This window comes from Corapipo altera, unplaced genomic scaffold (genome assembly GCF_003945725.1).
Source record: "Corapipo altera isolate COAL_440 unplaced genomic scaffold, ASM394572v1 2b, whole genome shotgun sequence".
Taxonomy (NCBI): domain Eukaryota; kingdom Metazoa; phylum Chordata; class Aves; order Passeriformes; family Pipridae; genus Corapipo; species Corapipo altera.
In genome coordinates, this window is record NW_020884874.1 from 29702149 (window position 1) to 29723633 (window position 21485).

The 21485-nt window shown below is 33.9% G+C and overlaps 1 protein-coding gene across 6 annotated transcripts in view; it reads right to left on the reverse strand.

The window, feature by feature from the left end:
• ADGB (androglobin) overlaps positions 1-21485 on the reverse strand; it is a 105271-nt gene that overhangs the window by 31143 nt on the left and 52643 nt on the right. For 5 of the 6 annotated variants that reach the window (XM_027633783.1, XM_027633769.1, XM_027633787.1 and 2 more), the window contains 9 exons: positions 20013-20058; positions 16482-16650; positions 14567-14630; positions 12836-12938; positions 11667-11808; positions 9617-9731; positions 8023-8190; positions 5836-5974; positions 1712-1843 (listed from right to left, as the gene is read on the reverse strand). In XM_027633783.1, coding sequence (XP_027489584.1) covers positions 1712-1843; positions 5836-5974; positions 8023-8190; positions 9617-9731; positions 11667-11808; positions 12836-12938; positions 14567-14630; positions 16482-16650; positions 20013-20058 — 1078 coding nt within the window. The remainder of the gene's footprint in view (positions 1-1711; positions 1844-5835; positions 5975-8022; positions 8191-9616; positions 9732-11666; positions 11809-12835; positions 12939-14566; positions 14631-16481; positions 16651-20012; positions 20059-21485) is intronic. The other variant, XM_027633774.1, reaches the window with a different exon arrangement.

The window sequence follows — 21485 nt, forward strand, 5'->3', positions numbered from 1 at the left end:
GATATTATAGACAAATGAGGAAAACAGTTGGTATAATAATATAGTGCCCAAATGACAAAACATCTAAAATCTAAACTTCAGAAGAACAGCTTCTGGGCTCTAGGATTTGTATGGATTAATAATACTGGTGAAAGTCTAGGGAAATTCCTAATTTGCATGGCACTTCAAAAACAAATATAGAAAGGCACTAGACTACTTAGTAAGAAAGATTAGGCAGGACTTGTCTACAGAAAGAGGCAACACCAGATTTACAGATAAGGAGATGAAGGTACAAAAGGTAGAAGAGACCATTTGGTAGAGGCAAATGTATAGGTGAAAGAGCACCAGCAATTATGGTAATTTAAGAAGGAGCTTTCAGCAGAATGGTAATTACTTACTGAAGAGGCAATGTATATCTTAAAATGGAGCAGTTTTCTTTGTCATGATCCTCAGGCATTCCTATACTGTGAGGCTAAAAGGAATCACTATGATCTAACACTCTATGTAACAGTCCTGCTAACATATAATTGTCATAAATAAATGATTAATTTTGAATTTGATGAGCATCTGTTTGATTTTAACATTTTTCAGTACTACAACACAAATTTGGGTTTATTCCAAAAAATACCTTATTCTTTTAAAAATAAATGCTCCTTCTTCTAACTTGAATGTGTCCGGTTTCAAGTCACAATCTTTGAATCTCAGACTAAAGATCTTCTTGTTCAGCCTTTGGATCTCAGGCTAAAGACCCTATTGCTATCAAATTCCCTTACTCAAATGGGTACTTAAAGATTATAGTGAAGTCTATCTTGTCTTTCTGAAATTACAAACTAGCAACCTGCAATTACAAGGTCCCTCTTTAATCCTGATCCTTACAACTGTACTCAGAATTCTGCAGTTGTTATCTACCTGTCTTTTGTCTTGGACTGTGGACACTTCATTTTAACACATTATTTAAGATGAGATAATAGAATTGCTGAATAGGAAATGTACTACAAGTCTTGAACTGCTATGTAAGATTCCTCTATCTATATACATAAGAAAGAAAGATAGTATCAGGTATAGTATGTTTTGAGCAAAGTATCAGCCTTTGAGACTGTGTGTGTGCCACTTATTATCCATTATGAGGCTCACATTCTTGTATGATTTCCTTTATATTTCCAGAAAAAAACCCCCAACATTGCCCAGCTCTGAGTTAAATCTACATGAATGTAAATTCTGGTTTAATATCTATGCATATCTAGCGGAGGTAGTTTATCTTTCCTCTGCTTTTTAATACTGTATGTGCTGAGTGGTTAGGTATACTTAATAGAACTATAATGTTTACTGCATTTCAGTTAATTTTAACTAGATGTTAATAAGTCAAAAAATCCTTACAGGACTGATCTCCTCTCTGTGGTGATCAGTGACACCCAAGGGAATGGCATTAAGCTGCGTCAGTGGAGGTTTAGGTTAGATATTAGAAAAGGGTTCTTCAACCAGAGAGTGGTTGGGCTCTGGAACAGGCTCCCCAGGGAAGTGGTCACAGCACCAAGCCTGGCAGAGTTCAAGAAGCATTTGGACGATACTCTCAGGCAAATGGTGTGACTCTCCGGGAGGATTCTTTGCAGGGCCAGGAACTGGACTTGATGGATCCTTGTGGGTCCCTTCCAACTTTGCATATTCTGTGATCCTTTGATTTGAATAAGATAAAGTATGAAACATTTTTGAAAGGCATTTTTAAACTACACACCTGGTATTCTGCTCTTCAGTACTGTCCTAACATAGGACCCTCTCCAGATGGCTTGAATTTTGAGAGCTGCTGCTTGTTCTTCAGATGTTGGAGTTTGGTCCTGCCAACTACTGAGATTCTGCTCACTGTTCTCTGAAAGAAGGGGAGAATGACCAACATCTACAACACTGGAAGTCCTACAGCTGCTTATAATGAATTAAAAATAAATAAAAAAATCCCCAACAACAAATAAACACAAAAGGGCAAGAGAGCTGTAACTTAGCTGTAACTGCTGTGGTTTCAGCATAAAACTTTTATGACAAAAATATTGCTCTTAAAATCTTGGTTTTAACATGATAAAATTACAGAAAATATACTGTATAACCACGCAAAGTCAAAATGCAATCACTAATCCCAAATACCAAATAATTTAATTCTTCTCTTTATTGCCAGGTATTGCAGTGCATTTTTTAAAACTGTCTCCTAATGTAATTTCAAAATATCCTTCTAAATATGAACCAAAAGGTTTTGATACATTAAAGCCTGACTGTAAACACAGCTTAAAAGAGCTTCAGAAAATTTTAAGTTCTTCTCTCTCTCAATCTGATAATTTTATTAAGTAATAATTTAAACACCAGTGTTGTTCAAAAAAAGTCATTGTTACATTGCCTACAACAAAACTGCAGCTGATTTTATAGTGAACAAAGTCATGATTTGAAAATTTCAGGTTTTAATTAGAAGGGGTGTCTTCTGATTAATAGCAATGATATGCCAGAAATTTTTGATGAATCAGTTTTCAGTCATAATGTCAAATTTGAAGTGTCCACTAGTTAATATTGGTTGATTTAAAGCATGTCACAGTAACACATTTCTCTGCTTGTAAGAGAAGATATTAAGAAATGTTAAGTAAAAAAAGCCTTTAAAGATCAAAATATTTAATATAGACGTCATTACTTTGACTTGAATGTTACAAAGAAAAATATTTTGGTTCTTCTCACATCGTATTAAAGTTAGAACAAAATAGAAACTCCTTAGGAATGTATACTTTCAAAAGACATTCAGCATTTTTGGGTTTTGGCCTGTTTTGGGGTAACATAAAAAGGTGTGTTTTGCATGTACTCAACAGACACTTTACATATTCAACCAAATAATGCCAAACTTTCCTTCACCCTTTACTGGAACTCAGGTTCAAATCCAAAGCGCAAGAAGAAACAAATGTTCAAATTCTCTCTTCAGTCACACAGCAACAACAACTGTATGATCACTGATCTTAACCTATGTTCCTGGAGGAAAGAGAAGCTTATTCTGGAAAAGAGCTAAGCAGGAACAGGACTTCTCAACTATGGTTTACACAGTTGGGATAAGCTTATAGCAAACAGCTTGACTTCTAGGTAAAACTTCATACAAGAATGTTTTAAAAGAACTGTACACAAAGGGTATTCCACTTCCAACTTCAAAGTTGGAATTTATCCATAAGAAAGAAATGTAGCCTTTGAAATGTGCCTAAATGACTGTCAGGTGTTTGAGACTCTTAAAAATTAGTGCTGCAGACCTCCAGTGAGTTAATGAACTGAGCTAGCCTACTACTGGGCACAGAGCAACCAGGACAAGGTAAACAACGAACATGCGCGACAGAGAGCAGGCAAGCACTATTGAGCCATCAGGTCTATCTCTTGTGTAATATCATCCTGGTACACTTCCTTTCCCAGGAGGAATCACATACCTCTACAAATTCAGCATTTCATGACTGCTCAAAGTTCTGCAGGGCCCCTTTATCCACTCTCTTCCCACAAGACCATAGAAGAGCCATGCCATGGAGAAGCACTCAGTTCAGAAATTTCTATCTCTTTTTCATATGTTTACACAGCACCATCTTCCACTTGTTTCTTGTGGCTCCTGTGTGAATTGCTCCATGGGGGTGGATGATATTTGGCAGACAAATAAATGCCACTAGATCATTTTCAGATGGCTTCTCAGAAACCTTACCACACATGACCCCTAACTGCAGTACATCAACAATATCCCTGCCCTTGGTAAATCTTGAGATTAATTCAGCACACAGTGCAAACTGAATATGCTAATATAAAATTTAAAAAAAAATATATATATACTCTCAGAAATAGACAACAAGAATATTTCAGTCCTCTGTTATGGTAGTTTGCACTGATGTCTGTTAGGTGCCAAAAGGTCACAATTAAAGTCTTAACAAGATCTGAGCAACTATCCTGACAGTGCAGCAGTGCTAATAGGCCAAGCAAATCAGGTGATGCCAATCCTTCTAGGCATTCCTACAATGCATTCCTCACCTTTTTTTCCTGATATCTACCTATTTTAACTTGACTGTTTCACTTGATTTATATGCTTTATTTCTTTAGGTTTTTGGATGAAACCTGAACAAAATCATACACTTACTCCAACGCAGCCTTTATTAAGAAGAGTAAACATTAATAAAGGTGAAAAAATGTCCAATGTCAATAAAACCAAAGGGAAACAATTAACTTTACAGTCCAATAGCAATATTTTCCTATTTAATTCTGTAAAAGCAAACACATTAAAAGGATACACTGGACACTGGAGGAAAGAAAACTGAAACAGAACTTTCTTCCTCCATACATTCATTCCACTTTGATTCAGTGCCCAAATCCTAAAAAATATTCTATCACAGTGGATCTCATATTTTAGTAAAATATACAAGGTCTTTGTTACAACCTGTCAACTGTGCTAATTATTCAAATCTATTTTTAAAATGTCTTCTCTTTTATTGCTGACAAGTGTTTAAGGTTTTTTTTTGGAATACAGAAATCAGTCATCTTGCAAAAATGTGACAGGTGTTGTTGACTTCAAGTGGTGTGACAAATGTCAATATACTGACCCTTATAACTTATACTCTTCCCATGGGATGCAATTCCCTTCATAATATCTGATGTCTCACAGAAGAGTAATCTTTAGAAGAGAGCGTTTTGGAGGAAAGTCCCCAGTAAAGAGACAAGTATGTGTGCTTTCTTAAAAGAATAAGAGCATTACATCATTGTGTCAATAAAGATTTTTGTGTAAATTTTAATTTCTTTTTTTATACTGTTTCTTTGGAATAAAATGAATAATCAAAAGAAAGTTAGTATCATTTTGATTCACCATGTAGAAACACTTTATTCTGTAAGTTCCTAAGAGAAGAAGGAAAAGCTAAGTCCCTCTGAAAGGCCTTCAAATGGTGATCATGTATCTGCCTGTCAGTTTTTCAGATAAATTCTTGTTTTGTTGTAGTATGAAACCATATACATAAAGCTTTTATTATTAAATGTTAATATCAATAGATTAAAAAGTTACACAGACCAAAAAGTAAGTTATAAAACGGAAAAGAGCCAGGCAAAAAGTTGCCAGGCAAACTTAATACATAATGCCTCCAGCCTGCATACAAAATGAAGCAAAAAACCTGCAGGAAGAGAATTATCCCTACTTGTAATAAATAAGTTGGCCTTCCAGTGGCTCCTCTCACAGTATGTTTGGGTACACAGCATACCCTAATCACAGGCTGGAGAAGAGGTGGATGGTGCTGTAGGCAGTTCCACACTGCACATGTGTGATTAGCCAGCTAACTAGCCAGCCAATACAATTTCCCAAATAATAAGCTTAAAAAAAAAGCAAGTAAGTAAGCAAGCAAGCCAACAAAAATCAAAATATCCCTCCCCCTAAAAGAAACAAACAAAAAATCCTCAACCCATAAGTAAGAAACTTTCAACAAAGGTACTAACTTAAGTCTTCCTTCACTCTCATTTTGTGAACAATATATGCATTTAAGATCTTTTCAGCTGGTAATTTGAACAAAAGTGATGATCTGCAGTACATCAGGTAAAAAATGCACCTGTAGATGTTTGTTAATGTTTGTCAATACTAGCAAATTCAAGCTAGGGAAGACTCAGGGCAATTTTATAAATTAACAAAGGCTAAACAGACTTTCTGGAAGAAAGAAAAGGATCATTTCTATTCTGAGATGAGTCTCAGATGTGCTGTCAACAGTAGAAGTCTTTGGCTTAAAAATGAATTGTGCCTACTTAGGCAAGAAAAAACAAGATTAGTGAAGAGCTGGCTTCCTCAAAAATAAAAATGGGCAGACATATTTTAAGTGATTAGCAATACCAATACAGTACCTGAAAATACAGGGTCATCCCCAGAAATCTCAAAGTCTTCAAAATCCAAAGTGAAAGACTTGAAGGCAAGTTTATATCTGTAAGGAGTCTTCTCGTCTATTACATAATTGATCAAACACCAGAATGCAATATTGAAAACCTAAAATCAAAATGAGGAAAAGCATTTAAAGAATGATTAATTTTTAAAAGCTGATTTATATTGCTTCTCATTATTGTTTCAAATACTGTTTAGCCCTTTTCTTTTATCATGTCAAAATGAAGTGTTAAACTTTGTCTACAAAAATAAAGTATCTGAAAATTAGGCCCAGCTGTAGAACTACAATGCCAAAAATCAAGAGAAAACCTGTGTCATGTCTGGCTTACTAAAAATAGAACTTATTCTACAGTTTCTTTATTACCCAAAATATCTTAATGGTTTATGTGTAGTAGATTGGTGGCCTTATACCAGAGGACAGAAGAACATATTATAATTATTATCATGACAGCTTGCATTCGTGACTCGAGGTTTCAGAGCAGAGACTGATAACTGAATGGACATGCTTACTAGATTAGGAGGTGATACCACAGGGAAGGATTTGGCTCTATTTTTATTTTTGACATATTGATGCTCTTTAAAGAGCAGAAATCCAGTCTCTTCTTTTTTTTATTTTTGATTTTCCCTCTTTATAATAGATGGAAAATTTAGAGTGTGTTTTTCAGAACTCGTTTCATAATCTGAGCTGAAGAACATAGTAATAACTTAATGATAAAGACGTAATTTCTCTTTTTCATTGCCCTTAATTTTGGATTCTTCTGCTTTCTGGAAACATTTTATGTATTTTATTATTAATAAACTCATCTTTTCTTTTTAATATTTAAGACTGGTGAAGAAAGAATCTGCAACATTCATTCTTACATTCAGAGTAGTTTTTCACTGTTTGTGTTAAGGATAGATAATCTCTGTATTTTCAGTCTTGAATCACTGTCAGTTCAATGCCTCTTATTTATCCAATTTCTGGTTTTTTGTTCTTTTTCAGTTATACGTTGGTTTTAGAGGGTGAGAGAGGAAGGGATATGTGTGTTCATGACTATTGAATTTTTGTTAAGGTCTCTAAGTTTTACACGAATTTCATGTGAGCATATGCTTTTAAAATTTGTATTTTCCATTCCAGAGAGTTCAAATCAATTTTGTTTTCTGGTGGACTTGGCATGAAAATGACCTCTTCCCTGAGTGGTGCACCTGGAATCATTCTTTCTTAATTCTGTTGTTTTGATGAGTTTGAGCATGGTGTCAAGTGAACATATAAAAGCACTGGCTTGGGTGTTCTAAATTTCATGTCAGTGATTATAAAAATACTAAACTCCTTCTTCTATTCAATATTCTAAAATACACAGTCTAAGCTACATGAGCTTTCTAGTACTGTGATGAAAGTAAAAGAATGCGGAATATATAAAGTACTGACTGTAGAACAATCAAGTTATAACAATTGTTATCAAGTTTTAATTTGATAACAGTATTATCAACGTTTGCATACAAATAAAAATTAGCATGTCCTTTATAAAACTTTATTTGTTTCAATCTTTTTATAATATTGAAAACCAATAGGATAGAGGTCTACAGAAAAGTGTAACATTTTCATCATGTATCTAAAGACCCTTTAATTTATCACACATACAGAGCAGAAAAGTTAAATAAGAATTCTGCAGTTTCAGGAGAGAAAGAAAAACACCTAAAAATACTATGAGTGAAAAAAACCTCATTACTGCCTACAGTAATATAAGCTGTAATAATGTTTTTTTGTTCCATTAACATTAGACACAGAAAAGAACCATTCTGGCTTTTCCGAATTTCAGGGAGAGTCTTTTAAATCCAAAATGAAGTCTTAATATAAAGACCCCTCATGCTTTCTGCCCCAAAGTATGTTAAACTAGATTGACAAAAATAGACTTGATTTAGAATGTGCTGCTCTGCGCATATTGAAATTTGTTCTTATTAAAAGAAGAAAATTATCATACAGTTGCAAGTAATGTTATTTGAGCTTACACATTTTATAACAAATGCCCCATTCAAAGCATGCAGGTGGTCCTTTTGAAATGCACAGACATTGTTTTGAAGAGGGTAATGACAATGTTAAGCTGTTATCCAGTTTCTGCAGCTTTTAATGTTTATTAAAATGTTGAACGTGCTTATTAAAATTGTTTGTTCACCTTGTAGAGTTCTTCAGCCATTCCAGTACCATGGATGCCAGGAGGACAGAGAGTTAGTTCCAATTCCTTCCAGGCTTTAGAAAGCTCATCCTTACTGCTGTAATTATTTATCACATTTCCAACAGCTTTCAGGATAGCTGCAGCCTGTTCTGTAAACCGAGAGCTCTCCTGGGGAGAGAGAATAAACCCAACCACTGTTAGAAAGATCCCTTTAAAATTTTTGTTTGTTTTCTTTCTAGGCTGTGACAGCATACAAGCTTTCTTCCTGCAAAGAAGTACAAAACTTTTCTAAATTGAAGGAATTGTTATTATTTTTATAAACTAAAAAATCAATTAGGTCTCTGCTATTTAAAAGCATACAAAATTTTCTCTAATTTTAGTACTGAAATTAAAACACTATAACAGACATCATAACATGTATCTATTAATTGTTTCATTTTTCCTGTATCAGTACTCCTAGAAAATATAAACAAAAATAAGATGCATACAGAGACTTTCTAATGCAGTGATAATATGACTTTGCTAGCTGAAATGCTCAGCATCTTCTGTTATAAAAGGACAAATTAGTATTCATATCCCCCAGAAAACAATGACAGAATACATGCTGCCTAAAGCATCTTTAATATTCCTCAGGATTTCTGTGCAAGAATATGGATACTTTCCTGCAAATGACACTTTGTAGAGAAAATGCTGTCTTTAAAAGGAAATGTAGAGAAGATCCAAGGATAAGATTCTGCTTTATTTTATTGACGACAAAGAGCTTTTCATCCAGAAATTGAAGGCAAGGGATTAGTACAGCCACAAGATATTTTTAATGGTCCAACTTCTTATATTTAAACTTCCTTGCTAAAATAAATGTCATAAATGTGTTTTAAGACATTCTGCTTTAGGTCCTATTATTAGGACCCTGAATCTACACTGCTATGTAAATTTGTTGTCACACTCACCTTTTAAAATATTTTAGCAAAACTGTTAGCTAGAAACTATATTCCCTCCCCTCAGTGCCCATGAAAAATATTTGGGCTTACTGCTGCTTGCCAAAGAAATTTTGAAAATATGGATGACAGTGATATCTGCCTGGACTGTAGACAATGAAGAAGTAAAGCTGTAGTAATTGCTCTCCTGGGCCTCTTATCTCAGCTATGAAAAGTTATTTGATTAAATTGCTCATTTTAGATATAAAAGCTGCTCTGGGACCCCGTAAGTAATATGTGAGCTCATGGGAAAAAACTATCTTTACTGATGTGACAATTTATTTTAATAGGCAGGTATTTTTGCTTATTAATTATAATATGTACATGTATTTTATCACATACCCCAAAAAGTGAGCTATATGAGTACCTCAGACACATGCATGAGTATTTTTAACATTTTATGCTGCTGTTCTATGTAAACCACAATACTACCCAATGCTAACTTACAAGTAAGATAATTTTTGCAAATTTTATGCCCTTATCCATTTAATATTGACACTAATATTATACCATTAAACATAATAACTCTAAATGAAAATCCAATATTACTTCACTTTAAAACTAATTAATAGTCTGAAATACTATTATCACAATACTTGACTCGTTTTTATTATGTATACCTTTTCAAGAGCTGGCATCACATCATCCTCTTCTCCAAAGACACATGGCACCATGGTACAGAGATGAATATGGTGCCCTATGGGAGAACTTACTGTGAAGAGTAATATGTGTTTCCTACATTCAAGAAAAAGTAAATTAACTTTTTTCTTTTAATTACTGCAATTATTAAGCTTTTCTTTTCTGCATTTGGTAATACTGAAATCCTTTTCTAGATGTCCTTGTGCTTCAAAATTCGACATGTCTAACTCCTTTCTTTTCAAGAACCTCCAAATGTAGGGAGTAGGTGAAGTCAGAGAAGTCACTGTTATTTTATTTTTATTTGTTTAGGTGTTATTTTGATTTTCTTAAGCAAAATAGGTATACTCATTATTTCATACAGCTACAAATGACAGATTGTTTCATCACGATTATATTTAGCTACACTTGAAACATATCTGCTCCAGAAAGCTTAGAGAAGTCATCAAGTATTCTGGTCAAAATTTCCATGTTTGCATTGACAAAACAAGGAAAAATTAGTTGAAAAATAAGCAACTGCAGGCCAAACTGCCCAATCATAACCTCCTAAGGTTACCAACAGAAATTCACTTATGACTGAATGTCATATACTCAGTTCAGTCTTGTTTGCCTAACTGTATCCTATAACGGACTCTAATAATAAAAGAAATCATTCCTAGTTACAGTTACACAAAACAAGGGATTCATGCTTTTCTCTCTAGTCAACACTGTCTTGCTGTCCCACTGAAATACCTGAGGAGCTGGCTGATACCAAAGCCTCATGGTCTCAGATCATTTACAGAAATGCATTTAGCTGGAGAAGTTCATCCAGGCTGTAGCTTCAAAGTGTTAACCAAGAATCCAGTGGTGAGAGTAAGAAAGGAGAGCTACTCCCACACACACACTGACATTTTTTAATTGCATCTTCTTTCAAGTGAAATTTAAATGCCCCCTGGCCACTAACTGACAGTGGGAAGAGGTGCCTTCCTGGCTTAGCAAGTTCCAAATTCTCATTTGGAATGAAATGGGAAAGTGGTCAATAAGCCCATTCATCTCCCACAACTGCTGTAAATTAAATCTGACTGAAAGCCTCCTGGCTCTGCCTGAAGTAGAGAGAATCAAAGAGGAGCAGCATATAAATTTGAGCTGCTTGTATCTCTGTTAGCTTTGAAATTTGCAGGTGCAAAAAGATCTACATTTTTGGGCTTCCCTGCAGGACAGATGTATGCAACTTTTGGAAACTACATTAGGAAAATACATGTGGAGGTAGAACTAGCCTACAAACATAAACATAACTATTCCAATTTTAGTCTGAATCAAAATAAATAAAGAGCACTATTAAAGATCTTTAATTCAGTATGCTATAATATTGGAGTATTTTCTTGCTGTGCCTATTTATTTGAAATCTTACTTGATTTTTCAAAAAATACATTTTGTCTCATCTCTTTGAGATTAAACTGGTGATTCTCTACTTTTCGAAAAGTAGAAGCCTCAGTGACTGAGTCAGCAACTTTATGCTTATGACAAGATATGAAGATGTCATCTTTCTGGTTTGCCCGGAAGTATTTTTAGAAACTAATAGATAACAAGAGCTCTTGCTTTTAATCTGTTTCTTTATTTAAACAGTCAATGCTCTACATTGAAAATTTAGAGTTACATGCAAAGAGAAATAAATCATATTAAGAGCTATATGAATGGGAAGTAAAACACTCAAGGCTTCATGAATAACCTGAGGATTTCTCTTGTCATGTTTCATAAATCCTGTTTCAAGAAAAGCATTGAAACCTCCTATGGTATTATCATGCTTTTACAGTTCCACTAAAAAATGCTAATTCTTAAATTTTTCTTGCTACTCCAGGGAACATTTCAAAATCATTCTAGTTAGAATGAAAGTTTTGGTAAACTCATAGTAATTTGGTAGTCTTACCAAATCCTAGCTATTTTGATATTCCAAAAGTTTAGTTTTAGAAAATAAACTCTTACTTACTTAAAGTAAATGATCATCTCAGGCCTTAGGACTAAAGCATCAGGACAAAAACAAAGCCTCATACATACCCAGCAGGAAGATTTAACACAGTAGCTTTGGTTGCAGATGTATGCATCTTTAACACAAGTTCTCCAGGAGTCACAGATTTCCAAGAGAAACGTTCAATCGTCAGCACACCCTTTGAAATACTAGAACATTCTTGTTTAGTTCCTAGATTAAGAAAAAAACCCAACAAAACAAAACACAACCCACACAATATTGGGAGGGTGAATAACTATAAAATTAAGACAAACATGGAATCTGTAGCTACTTCACAGCCAGTAAAGTCTGCACTTAGGCTTTGCTAACTCAGAGAAAAAAGCCAGTCACTTAAAATGCATAGGTGGCACAGAATACAGCTTATTTGTGCCATTTGCTTTAAAATAATCATTAAAAGAATGTGTTAGAAGAATGTGTACATCAGACATCTTCCAAGTCATTTCAGACTACCGTAAAACTCCATAGAAATCCATTCTGCCCATATGCAAAGGAAGGAAACAACCATAAAAAGCTTATATTTATTTATATTTATAGCTTATAGTTTATTTTAACTGAATGGTCAGTCTGGGTTTTTTAAGCTTTCTTTTGGTTCTCTCTTCACTCTGGATGCACTAAAATTACATTCATATCCAGTGTTTAAATATCTGGCTAACCTAAGCCAATTATAATAACATGACTTAGCTTTCCTGAATACCATTCTATTTTTTTCATGAAATACAAGTGATTTTTATTTAAATCTTCCCAGTTGTTGGATCTTGAAAGAAACCAAGTTTAAACGTACTTACGATCTTACTATGCACCAGTTTAAAAATCGTTTCAAAAATATACTTCGGTTATATTGCTGTTTTTATGGCATTATGATCAGCTAAGGCATAAAGCAGATTGCAAGAATGGAATTTGTAGAAAAGAAACTCAAAGAAACACAAGGAAATCCATACTAGAAATATAGTGATGAAAAGCTTGCAGCAAATCATAATAAACAGTAAAGGGAGGGATCCTTTCATGAAAATATTCACCATCAATAACAATGAAGTATTTCTGGAATATTAGCATATTTCTTAGAATCAATTTGGCTATTTAATACTAAACTCTCAAACTGTGCCCAAATACACAACAGCCAAACACAACAGCACAGACATATTTAACGTAATATTTAATATTTAAAACATTAACGTGTACTCTTCTGTGTTGGCCTTACCTTCAGTATCATCCCAGTGCACTAATGCAGAAAAGCTGACTATGATTTCAATGGGCATCAGACTGTCCACAAGTAAATAATAGATGACTTGGTCATTAGTAAACTGCATAAAAAAATTGACAGTTGTTCATCTTTTATTTTCATTGAATACTGTCCAACTGTCCTTATACAAAGTATGGCTAAGATTTTGGATATGGTGACCTTAGCTACAGAAGGGGAAGCAGGTAATTAACTGTTACTACTTCTTCCAAATTTCAGACATGTTATTTAGGCCCAGAGCCTAATGCTGCATGTATTATAATGTTCAGAGATAAAAGGAAACAGAACTTGAATGAGAATATATTTACTTTTATGTAATATTCTTCATATTCATTCTCAGTTTAGTAGTTCCAATTGCAAAACAACATTCAATGGAAGATCAAAAATTTTTTGTGCTGCAACTTTCTGATTGAAACTAACTAGAATAAGCTTGAAAGAAATATGTACTTTTTTAATTTGTAGACATGAGTGATTCTTCCTCATAATGATTTTTTTCTAGAAATATCTAAGGAGGTAAAATTTTTCACTCAGAATTTTGCTACATAATTTCTATGCCAATATTAGAAACTACAGAATGATTCTACTGTTCCTAGAAATTCTTCAAAATCTGAAGCTAAATGAGCTTCTTCCTTCAGAACTGTTACAATACATCTTCCTGAATTTTCCAGAGTCATATAAATCCATTTTTTTGTATTTGATCCTAGATGCCAGTCCTATTATCTTCCTATCATAAACGAAAGTGTTCTTTTATTAAGCATCATACAGAATTTACCTAATGGCGTAAATGCCTCATCCGTATCAATGTAAAAAAATTAGAATGGTTTTACAGCAAAGGGTTAGGTTTTTTTGGCACAACAGCACACAGGTTTACATAGTCTTAATGCTGATTATGGCTTGTGAAAGTATATCGTGCAGTCACTAGGAAAATTTCTTGTGATTACAGAGAGGTGTGAAATTGCAGGTATACTACAATTATGAAGCATAATACATATAGTTAACCTTCTCAGTACAGGATTTTACAGAAAGTTCATGCCAGGAATTTACATTTGGTACTCTACAATTGCACTTCAGATACACTATAAAATTAGAGCTGGAACAGAATATTTCAAGCATGTTGAATAACCTTCTGATAATATGAACTACTGGCAGGTTTAGAGAAATTCCATAATTTCAATGTAATTAAAGGGTACTTTTAACCCCTGCAACAGGATGCTGTAAACAGCTAAAGGTCTTAGCATTTAAAGAGAAAATGGAGGGCTATGCTAAACAGACTCATGATTTGGGCCTTAGGTGACAGGGGCAGATGAAGGAGAATGAAAGGGCAGATTCTGCAGCTGAATCATTATTAAATTCAAATTAGACACTGAATTGTTATAAGGTAGATTTAAATCAAAATGAAGAGAGGATGGAGATCTGATTCACTATCAACTTGCATTATTTACATAATCCATTTTTTTGTTATTGTGCTGTAGTACTCCACAAAATTTTTTCCTTGTCTTAAATACAGTGAAATACTTCTGGATATTTGCTAGCAAACATATATTTGTATTGACTACAATAAACTTAATGCATTATTGTTTTTCAGTAATGGCAGTTCTATGTGATCTACCAATATCATTCAGGATATATGTATTACCTATTTATGTAAGACTTTGACAAAGATTAAAAAAACCCAATGATACAGTCATATACCTTAAAATCTGTCTTCTGATAATTATAAGCATATGTATGTGGCTTGTGGAAAACATACAAGTTCCTAGGGAGAATACAAAATAGAATTATGTAGGAAAATAATCAGTACAAATGATATCTTTCAGGTAAATGTCTATTTAATAGCATATTAATTTTACTTTCATAAATGAGACTCCCATGTCTTTCTCAAAAATGGTTCAACATTTTTTCATTTCATAAAAAGGGAATAGAATTCACCTCCAGAGAAAGCAGCTGACATTAATTTTTATCTTTGCTGCATTTCTATAGTTTTCCATTGGAGGTCAGGCCACTAATATGCTCAATTTCAATCTATAAATGGTAACATGCTAATATTACTCTAAAACTTCCATTACCATCTGAAAACTTACCATAATAAAGTATAACTGCAAGGAAGAACTATTTTAAAGTAATGTGCTTTTTTAGTTCTGTGCTGTTTGCACACCTACAGAAAGCTATGTAGCTCCCGACAATTTTTTCTGACCTTGATTTCACCAAAGGCAACATAAATGACTTCAGCTTTAATTGAGGATGGAATTGTGATGTGAACTCTAATGTTTTGATTACTCAGAAACATCACAGGAATCCTGATCCATTGCTGACGTATCAATTCCTACGGCAGCTAAAATTTTTCTCGTTTCTCAAAGTTTGATATGAACTATGAACATTCATTTTATTTTCACTTTGCCTGAGATGTAGACGTGTCAGACAAGAAAACACTTTCAACTGACTGATAAAATGAAAATATTAGGTGCCTAATTTCTTCTGAGAGATAAATTCTTTCAAGATCAATTGAGATGCTTTGTTAACAGCTACTTTATCAGTTCACCGTGAAAATAAACTCTCACTTATTTAGAGATAAGAACAAGAAACTGAAAAATGCTTTATACCTTAATTAATAATAATATTGGTCTACAAAATGTCACCAGTACTTTAACATTTGGCTAACAAGTTAGAAAGTTCATATTTCACATTCTCTCCATATGACACCGTGAGCAAGACTTTGAAAAGAAATTACATTGGTTATGATGCTTTTTTTCTGAAGGCCCTATCTTCTGGTATCTGTGACTAGCTAAAAGTAACAGGCAAACCTTAGCAAGGCCTAAACTTTTACATCTAGAGTTCCTGTATTGCTGGCTGGTATAGAAGTTACATATTTTCCTTTAGAGAGGGAGCAGAGTATAATACCTGCTCAAGAAAACACCCACTTATGAAAATAAAAGCTTCACAAAGAAATCTCAATTACAAATTCAAACTAAAAAACCTGGGTGGATTTTCTCTGATGAAATTACTCCCCTCAGCAATCTTAGATTCTCTAAAGTATATATATATTGTACCAGTCTTCCTAAACCTTAAAGGCCAAAATTGAAGATATGATGCTACAAGTACGCCAGCTTTTTTTATGTTTGCAGAGGTATAAATGCCTTGGGATTATATTGAAAAGGGAGTGAAAGAAAGCACTTAGTTGACCAAGCTAATCTAATGGCAACTGATTTCAACAACCTTTTTTTTCTTTAGAACTGTGTTGTTCTGATGCAGACTGTGTGCCCAGTGACTGCTGGGTCAGGTATGTGAGCACCTAATGTCGGCACACTCCACAATCTACAATCTTCCACCCCCGTTGCAGTCTGACATATCCTTTATGGAGCTGCTGATGGTGTTCTCCACTGTATTCTGGAGGACACACCCAAGGAAGAGAGCAAGGCTGCAGCTACTGTCCCTGTCAACAGGGACAGTAATTCTGGTCTGAAAAGTAGCCTTGAAACCACCCTGAAAGGCAGGACAGTTCTACAAAGAAGGCCTGTTAAGATATAATTTTTATATAGTCATGCTATGAATTTTACCATTGTTACATTGCATATTTTATGGAATAAAACCCAAACTCTCTATTCCTTACTGGAAACAAACACAGAAGTCTTCAAAGCTAATCCAGGTTTCCCTGGAAACAGAAGTCTTTTCGGACTCTGTTTCTTCCTTTGATTTATCTTCTGTCTGGTTCTTCATATCAGTATCAGCTTTTTCTGACACTTGTTTTGCAGCAAAACCGATATTCTTATGTAATTCTTCTACAAAGATAAAAAGACATACAGAGTCAATACAGTGACAATATGCACATTAAAGAAGTATCATTCTTATACTGAAAAATTATCCTAAAATTACACGGAGATTATCCATACATCTCCAAGTTCAAAACCAAAAACTATCCCACTAGCCTAAAAAGTTCAAATGGTGATTGAAATAACTCTATATGGAAATACAGTGTTTACACCTGTAACTGCTTAAGTAGTCTGCCTCAATAAACTATCACATATTCTGCACTAGAACATTTAATATGAACTTGTTATGTACATATATATATGAATTCTGCAAACCTAAAGTCATCTATATAAAGAAAATACATCCCTTTTCCAAAGCTCCTATTCAGTGAAAGGCTGATGGAGCAGTATCATAAAATTTTTACCACCTACAGAAAATAAAAAATACAGAGAAATGTGAAGGACACTAGATTACATGAACTTTCTTGTAGGAAAATCAGAACTAAAGTCAGACTCATACCAAAAATTAAACAAAGAAATGTCATGTAGACACATTTTGTAATCACTCAATAACTTTTTAAGTTGTGTTGTAATGCCATTTTCTCTGCATTTACTCTGTGAAACATACATATCCTGTACACACTGTACAGTAATGTCATATCTAATTCCATCACGATTATTTGAAATTTCACTTTCTGGTTTTGCCATTTTTAACCTGTATTTTAGTTTCATTATCTCTCTGCACAAATACTGGAACAGCAAGATTTCTAAGAGACAACAGATAATCATGACAATAATGTGATAGTACAAACAACTTCCATCAGATTCAGTATCTGCATCAAAAGCAATTGGAAATCATAGAAAAGCACTTCACCTAAAGAAAACTACTACTTTGTTTTAACAACTACACAGACAGAATAAGTGTAACTGTATGAATTTTTGTTTTACAACAAAGCACAATTAAGTGTAATTATATGTTTTAGGACAAATTTCTTGTTCTAATAGATATGCAAACTCATGATTTCCTACTCTGAAGAGGAGCAGAAAAAGAGTGATGCACTTTACTTTTACAAAAATATTTCATTAGATTTGGTGACCTCAATAGCACAAAATTTCAATGGACTTCAGCAGCCTAAGTAGATTAAGGAGAATATTTTACACTTAAAAAAAAAAAAAAACCCAAGAAAGAATCCCCAACAAACAAAAAAACAACATAAAAGGACAGAGAATCCTAAACCAAAAGCTTGACATATTGAAAAGCAATCATTTATCCAGGAAAGGGTTTTTTTACATGTGTTAGTGTACTTGTAAAATATCACTGTTCTCAAAAAGAATGTGTTTCAAATTTACTCCAGGTGGAACTCTTCTGACATTAGATTATTCATATTTTTAACTGTCTAATTGCTTAAACCAAACTCTGAAGAGATAAAATTATTGAATTCTCATGCCCATTCTTTGCAAAATTTGAGCAATTTTTAGTCATGTTTAAGAGTGTATTAAAGCCCCCATACCCATAAATAAAACATTTTTTAAAAGATTTATCTGTTTATCTCAGTTTTGGTACATGATTCATGCTATCAGATATTCTGTGGAGTTTAAAGACTCCTAATGAATTGTTTTGAACTAAAACAGAGTAGCACTTATAACCTAAATGAAGTTGGTACAAAGGGATTTTGCAATAGAGAAATGACAACACCTGGATTGAGATGGCCTGGAGATTGTGAAGAGAACCTGAGTACAAAAGACTTCAGTAGAGTAGTAATGTGAATTATTAGTATTCTAAGCCAGAGGATGGAAATTTGTCCACTTCATCCTTTTCCTTGATTGAGCTGTGGGAGCTTTTCTTCAATAGGCATTTCTTAAGCATAGTTTTGAGTCAGCAGAAAAGATGGCAATCCAGCCAATGAGATACACTAATTTAAGAATTAATTAACTGTGAGAGCTACAAAAATACTCCAGTGTCCTAACATAATCATGGTAGGCGCAAAGAGTTATCTACTGCAAACTACCATATTTCTATTAGCTTTTGGCATTGAGCTGTGAGAGAATAAGTAAAAGTTTGTATTTGCAGCTCATTAACTTGCAGCATTCTGAAACTGTAAGATTCTTATGGTTTGGTTCTTTTTTTTACCAGTATGATGTTAATGAAAGTAAGAATTCATAAGAAAAGATATCCAAGCACTATAGTAACTGAAATCATTATCAGTTCTTAAAAGTACAAAAACAATTAATTAGTAAAGATTTAGAAGAAGTATGATTTACACTTGCTTCAAGATATTTAAATATCATAAATAAACTCTCTCTTCATTATACTTGCAGTATGATCCAAATTTTTGGTTGTACCTCCCCCCATTATAACCTTATCTTGTATTACCCTATTTGGGGATTACTAGAGATGGTTGATTGTTGCACATTTTTCTAGAACAAAGGTAATGTAATAATCTGTGAAAATATCTAAATTTTTTGGGTGAAATTACTGGGCTCAGTTTCTGTAGAACTTGTGAAGCTGTCCACATGCTTTAACTGAGAGGATATTAATTGTATTTCTCCATTATTGGCAGTGGAAATCACAGATATTTTACAGAGAACAAAGAAATACTAAAAAGTTTTTAAAAATGGTATTTTAAGCCTTTTCTGCCCATGAAAACAAATCTTCAAAAGTGCTTAAAAAGAAAAGATGCACTGCATAGGCTTCTATGTGGACTGAACAGCTGAAAACCAAAACCAAGATGCATGTCACATGTATGAATCATGGTGTAAATGATGTATGAATACTATTCATGTATTTCACGTCTTCTGCTCTGAGATTCACTTTCAGAACTCTGGTAAAAGGAAAGGCATTTCCTAGCAGTCAGTTTTAGGACCCAACAAATTTGTGCACCAACAAATCTGATCACTTTTAAAAAGAAGGCTCTTATTTTTAAACTTCTCGTGATCAAATCCTTCAAACGTTCACTTAAACAAAGAGATATTCATTTGGATAAGATTTTGAATTCTCTTCCAATACTGATCTCAAATACACTTCAAAGGAAAAGTTTATTAAAATGAAATTTGTTGGGGTTTTTGTCATTTTTCAGTAAAAAAAAGAAAGAAGTACAGTTCAGAGTGATTAGGAAAAGAGCTTAGTGTACAAAATCCACTTTATTTTACTGGAGAGTGGTTTTTTTCCAAAATATTCTTGTAAACTAGGAGGGTTTTTTTAATACCAAACTGGAGATTCTACTCTACATAATAATACTCTACATGCTAATACCAGTTCTTTGAAATCTTTTCTCAGAAAGCCAACACCCATAAATAAGTAAGACTGCTGATATATGTACAGGAGGATTAACATTGAGGCAAAGCACTACGGGAATGGCAGAAGTCTGACTATAAACTTCATACACCCTTACCTTTACCGGGTATCTCTGCATTTTTCTGGCCAAAGGGAGTGGTCTCCTATATGGTGAAAATAAAACAAAACAAAACAAAACAACAACAACAACAAAGAAAAAGAAGAAAAAAAGCCAACAATGATAATTATAATCTTGCAGTATTTTGTTAAAGAAAATACTTGATTTTGAGGCAGTCCTCCCAGAAATAAAGGAACAAACTATTAAGTTATCATCATGGTTTTGGTTGGTTTTTTAAAAGAAAAATAAAAATGGTAAATTTCACCATAATACCAACATATACATCACCATTAGACAGACTGATGTGTTTCTAGAGAAGTACATGGGATCTGGAGTTTGAGATAAAAGCTGTTTCATATGCCTACCAATTCGCTATCAAAACAATGTTCTTTGATATTACTGGTTTTTGACAATCAAATAAGCTCTATTCTAAAAACTAGTTACTCCTATTACACAAGCAATTCTGGTTTTTTTGTGAGTTTCCATTCTTGAGAAGTATATGGAGAGCTCCTTTTCCAACAAGCATTTCCTGCTGTGCAAGTGACAGTACACAACTGTCATTAGGAACAGCATGCTTGATTACAATAGCATCTTTTGTTTCCTATCACTGCATAAATAAAAAGTAGCCTGCTCTTTTTTAATGTTTTTGGCAAACAACTTTATCCTGGTCAATCCCCCCTCCAAGCTAGAGCTGCTGAGCTAATATCAATGCAATAGCTGCTTATACTTAAAGTTGAAATCAATTTAGCCAGCTTTTCAGAAAGTCCACTCGTTATATTTTGCAAAGATTTGAGAGATTAACATCTTTGATTTAAAAATATGTGCCTAATCATCATTTCAATTGCCCTCTTGCCTGCAGTATGACATACACTGAAAAAGACACACTTCCACTTTTTTTTTTTTTCTAATGAGGTAGAGCAGGAGAAAGAGATTCCACAGTTTCCAGTTTATTTTCTTTTTGAATGGAGTACTATTAATGGGTTAGTTGGACTAGCTTTGCCTTTGCAAAGTCAAATATTAAAGCCTAAAAAGGCTATTGCAAACAAATTTGCAAGCTTCTTTTCATCCCAGCTCTCCCTATAACCAGATTTGTCACCCTTCTCCCCACATCTTCTACATGTGTCCAAGGTGCTAGTGCTGAAACTGGTAGCATTGAGCAGGCCAACAGCTGGACACACAGAGTGATTTTCTACTCTGCATGTCAAAGAGGAGCTGTGGGAACTATGCTGACTTGGAGCTACGTTTATGCTTTCTCAATACAATGTAAAAATACATTTGAGGGGCAGACTGACCTAATTTAGAGAGTCTGAGTTAGACTGATGGCAGATCACAACCTAAATCTTGTACCTAAATCTTGTATAAGGTCATTGTGCTGTAAATCCAGGTCTGCCTCAACCCTCCTATAACAGACTACTCTTCATACATAATATGAAGGGACCTGTGAATGCTTCCTTAGAGGAAAACATTATGGCT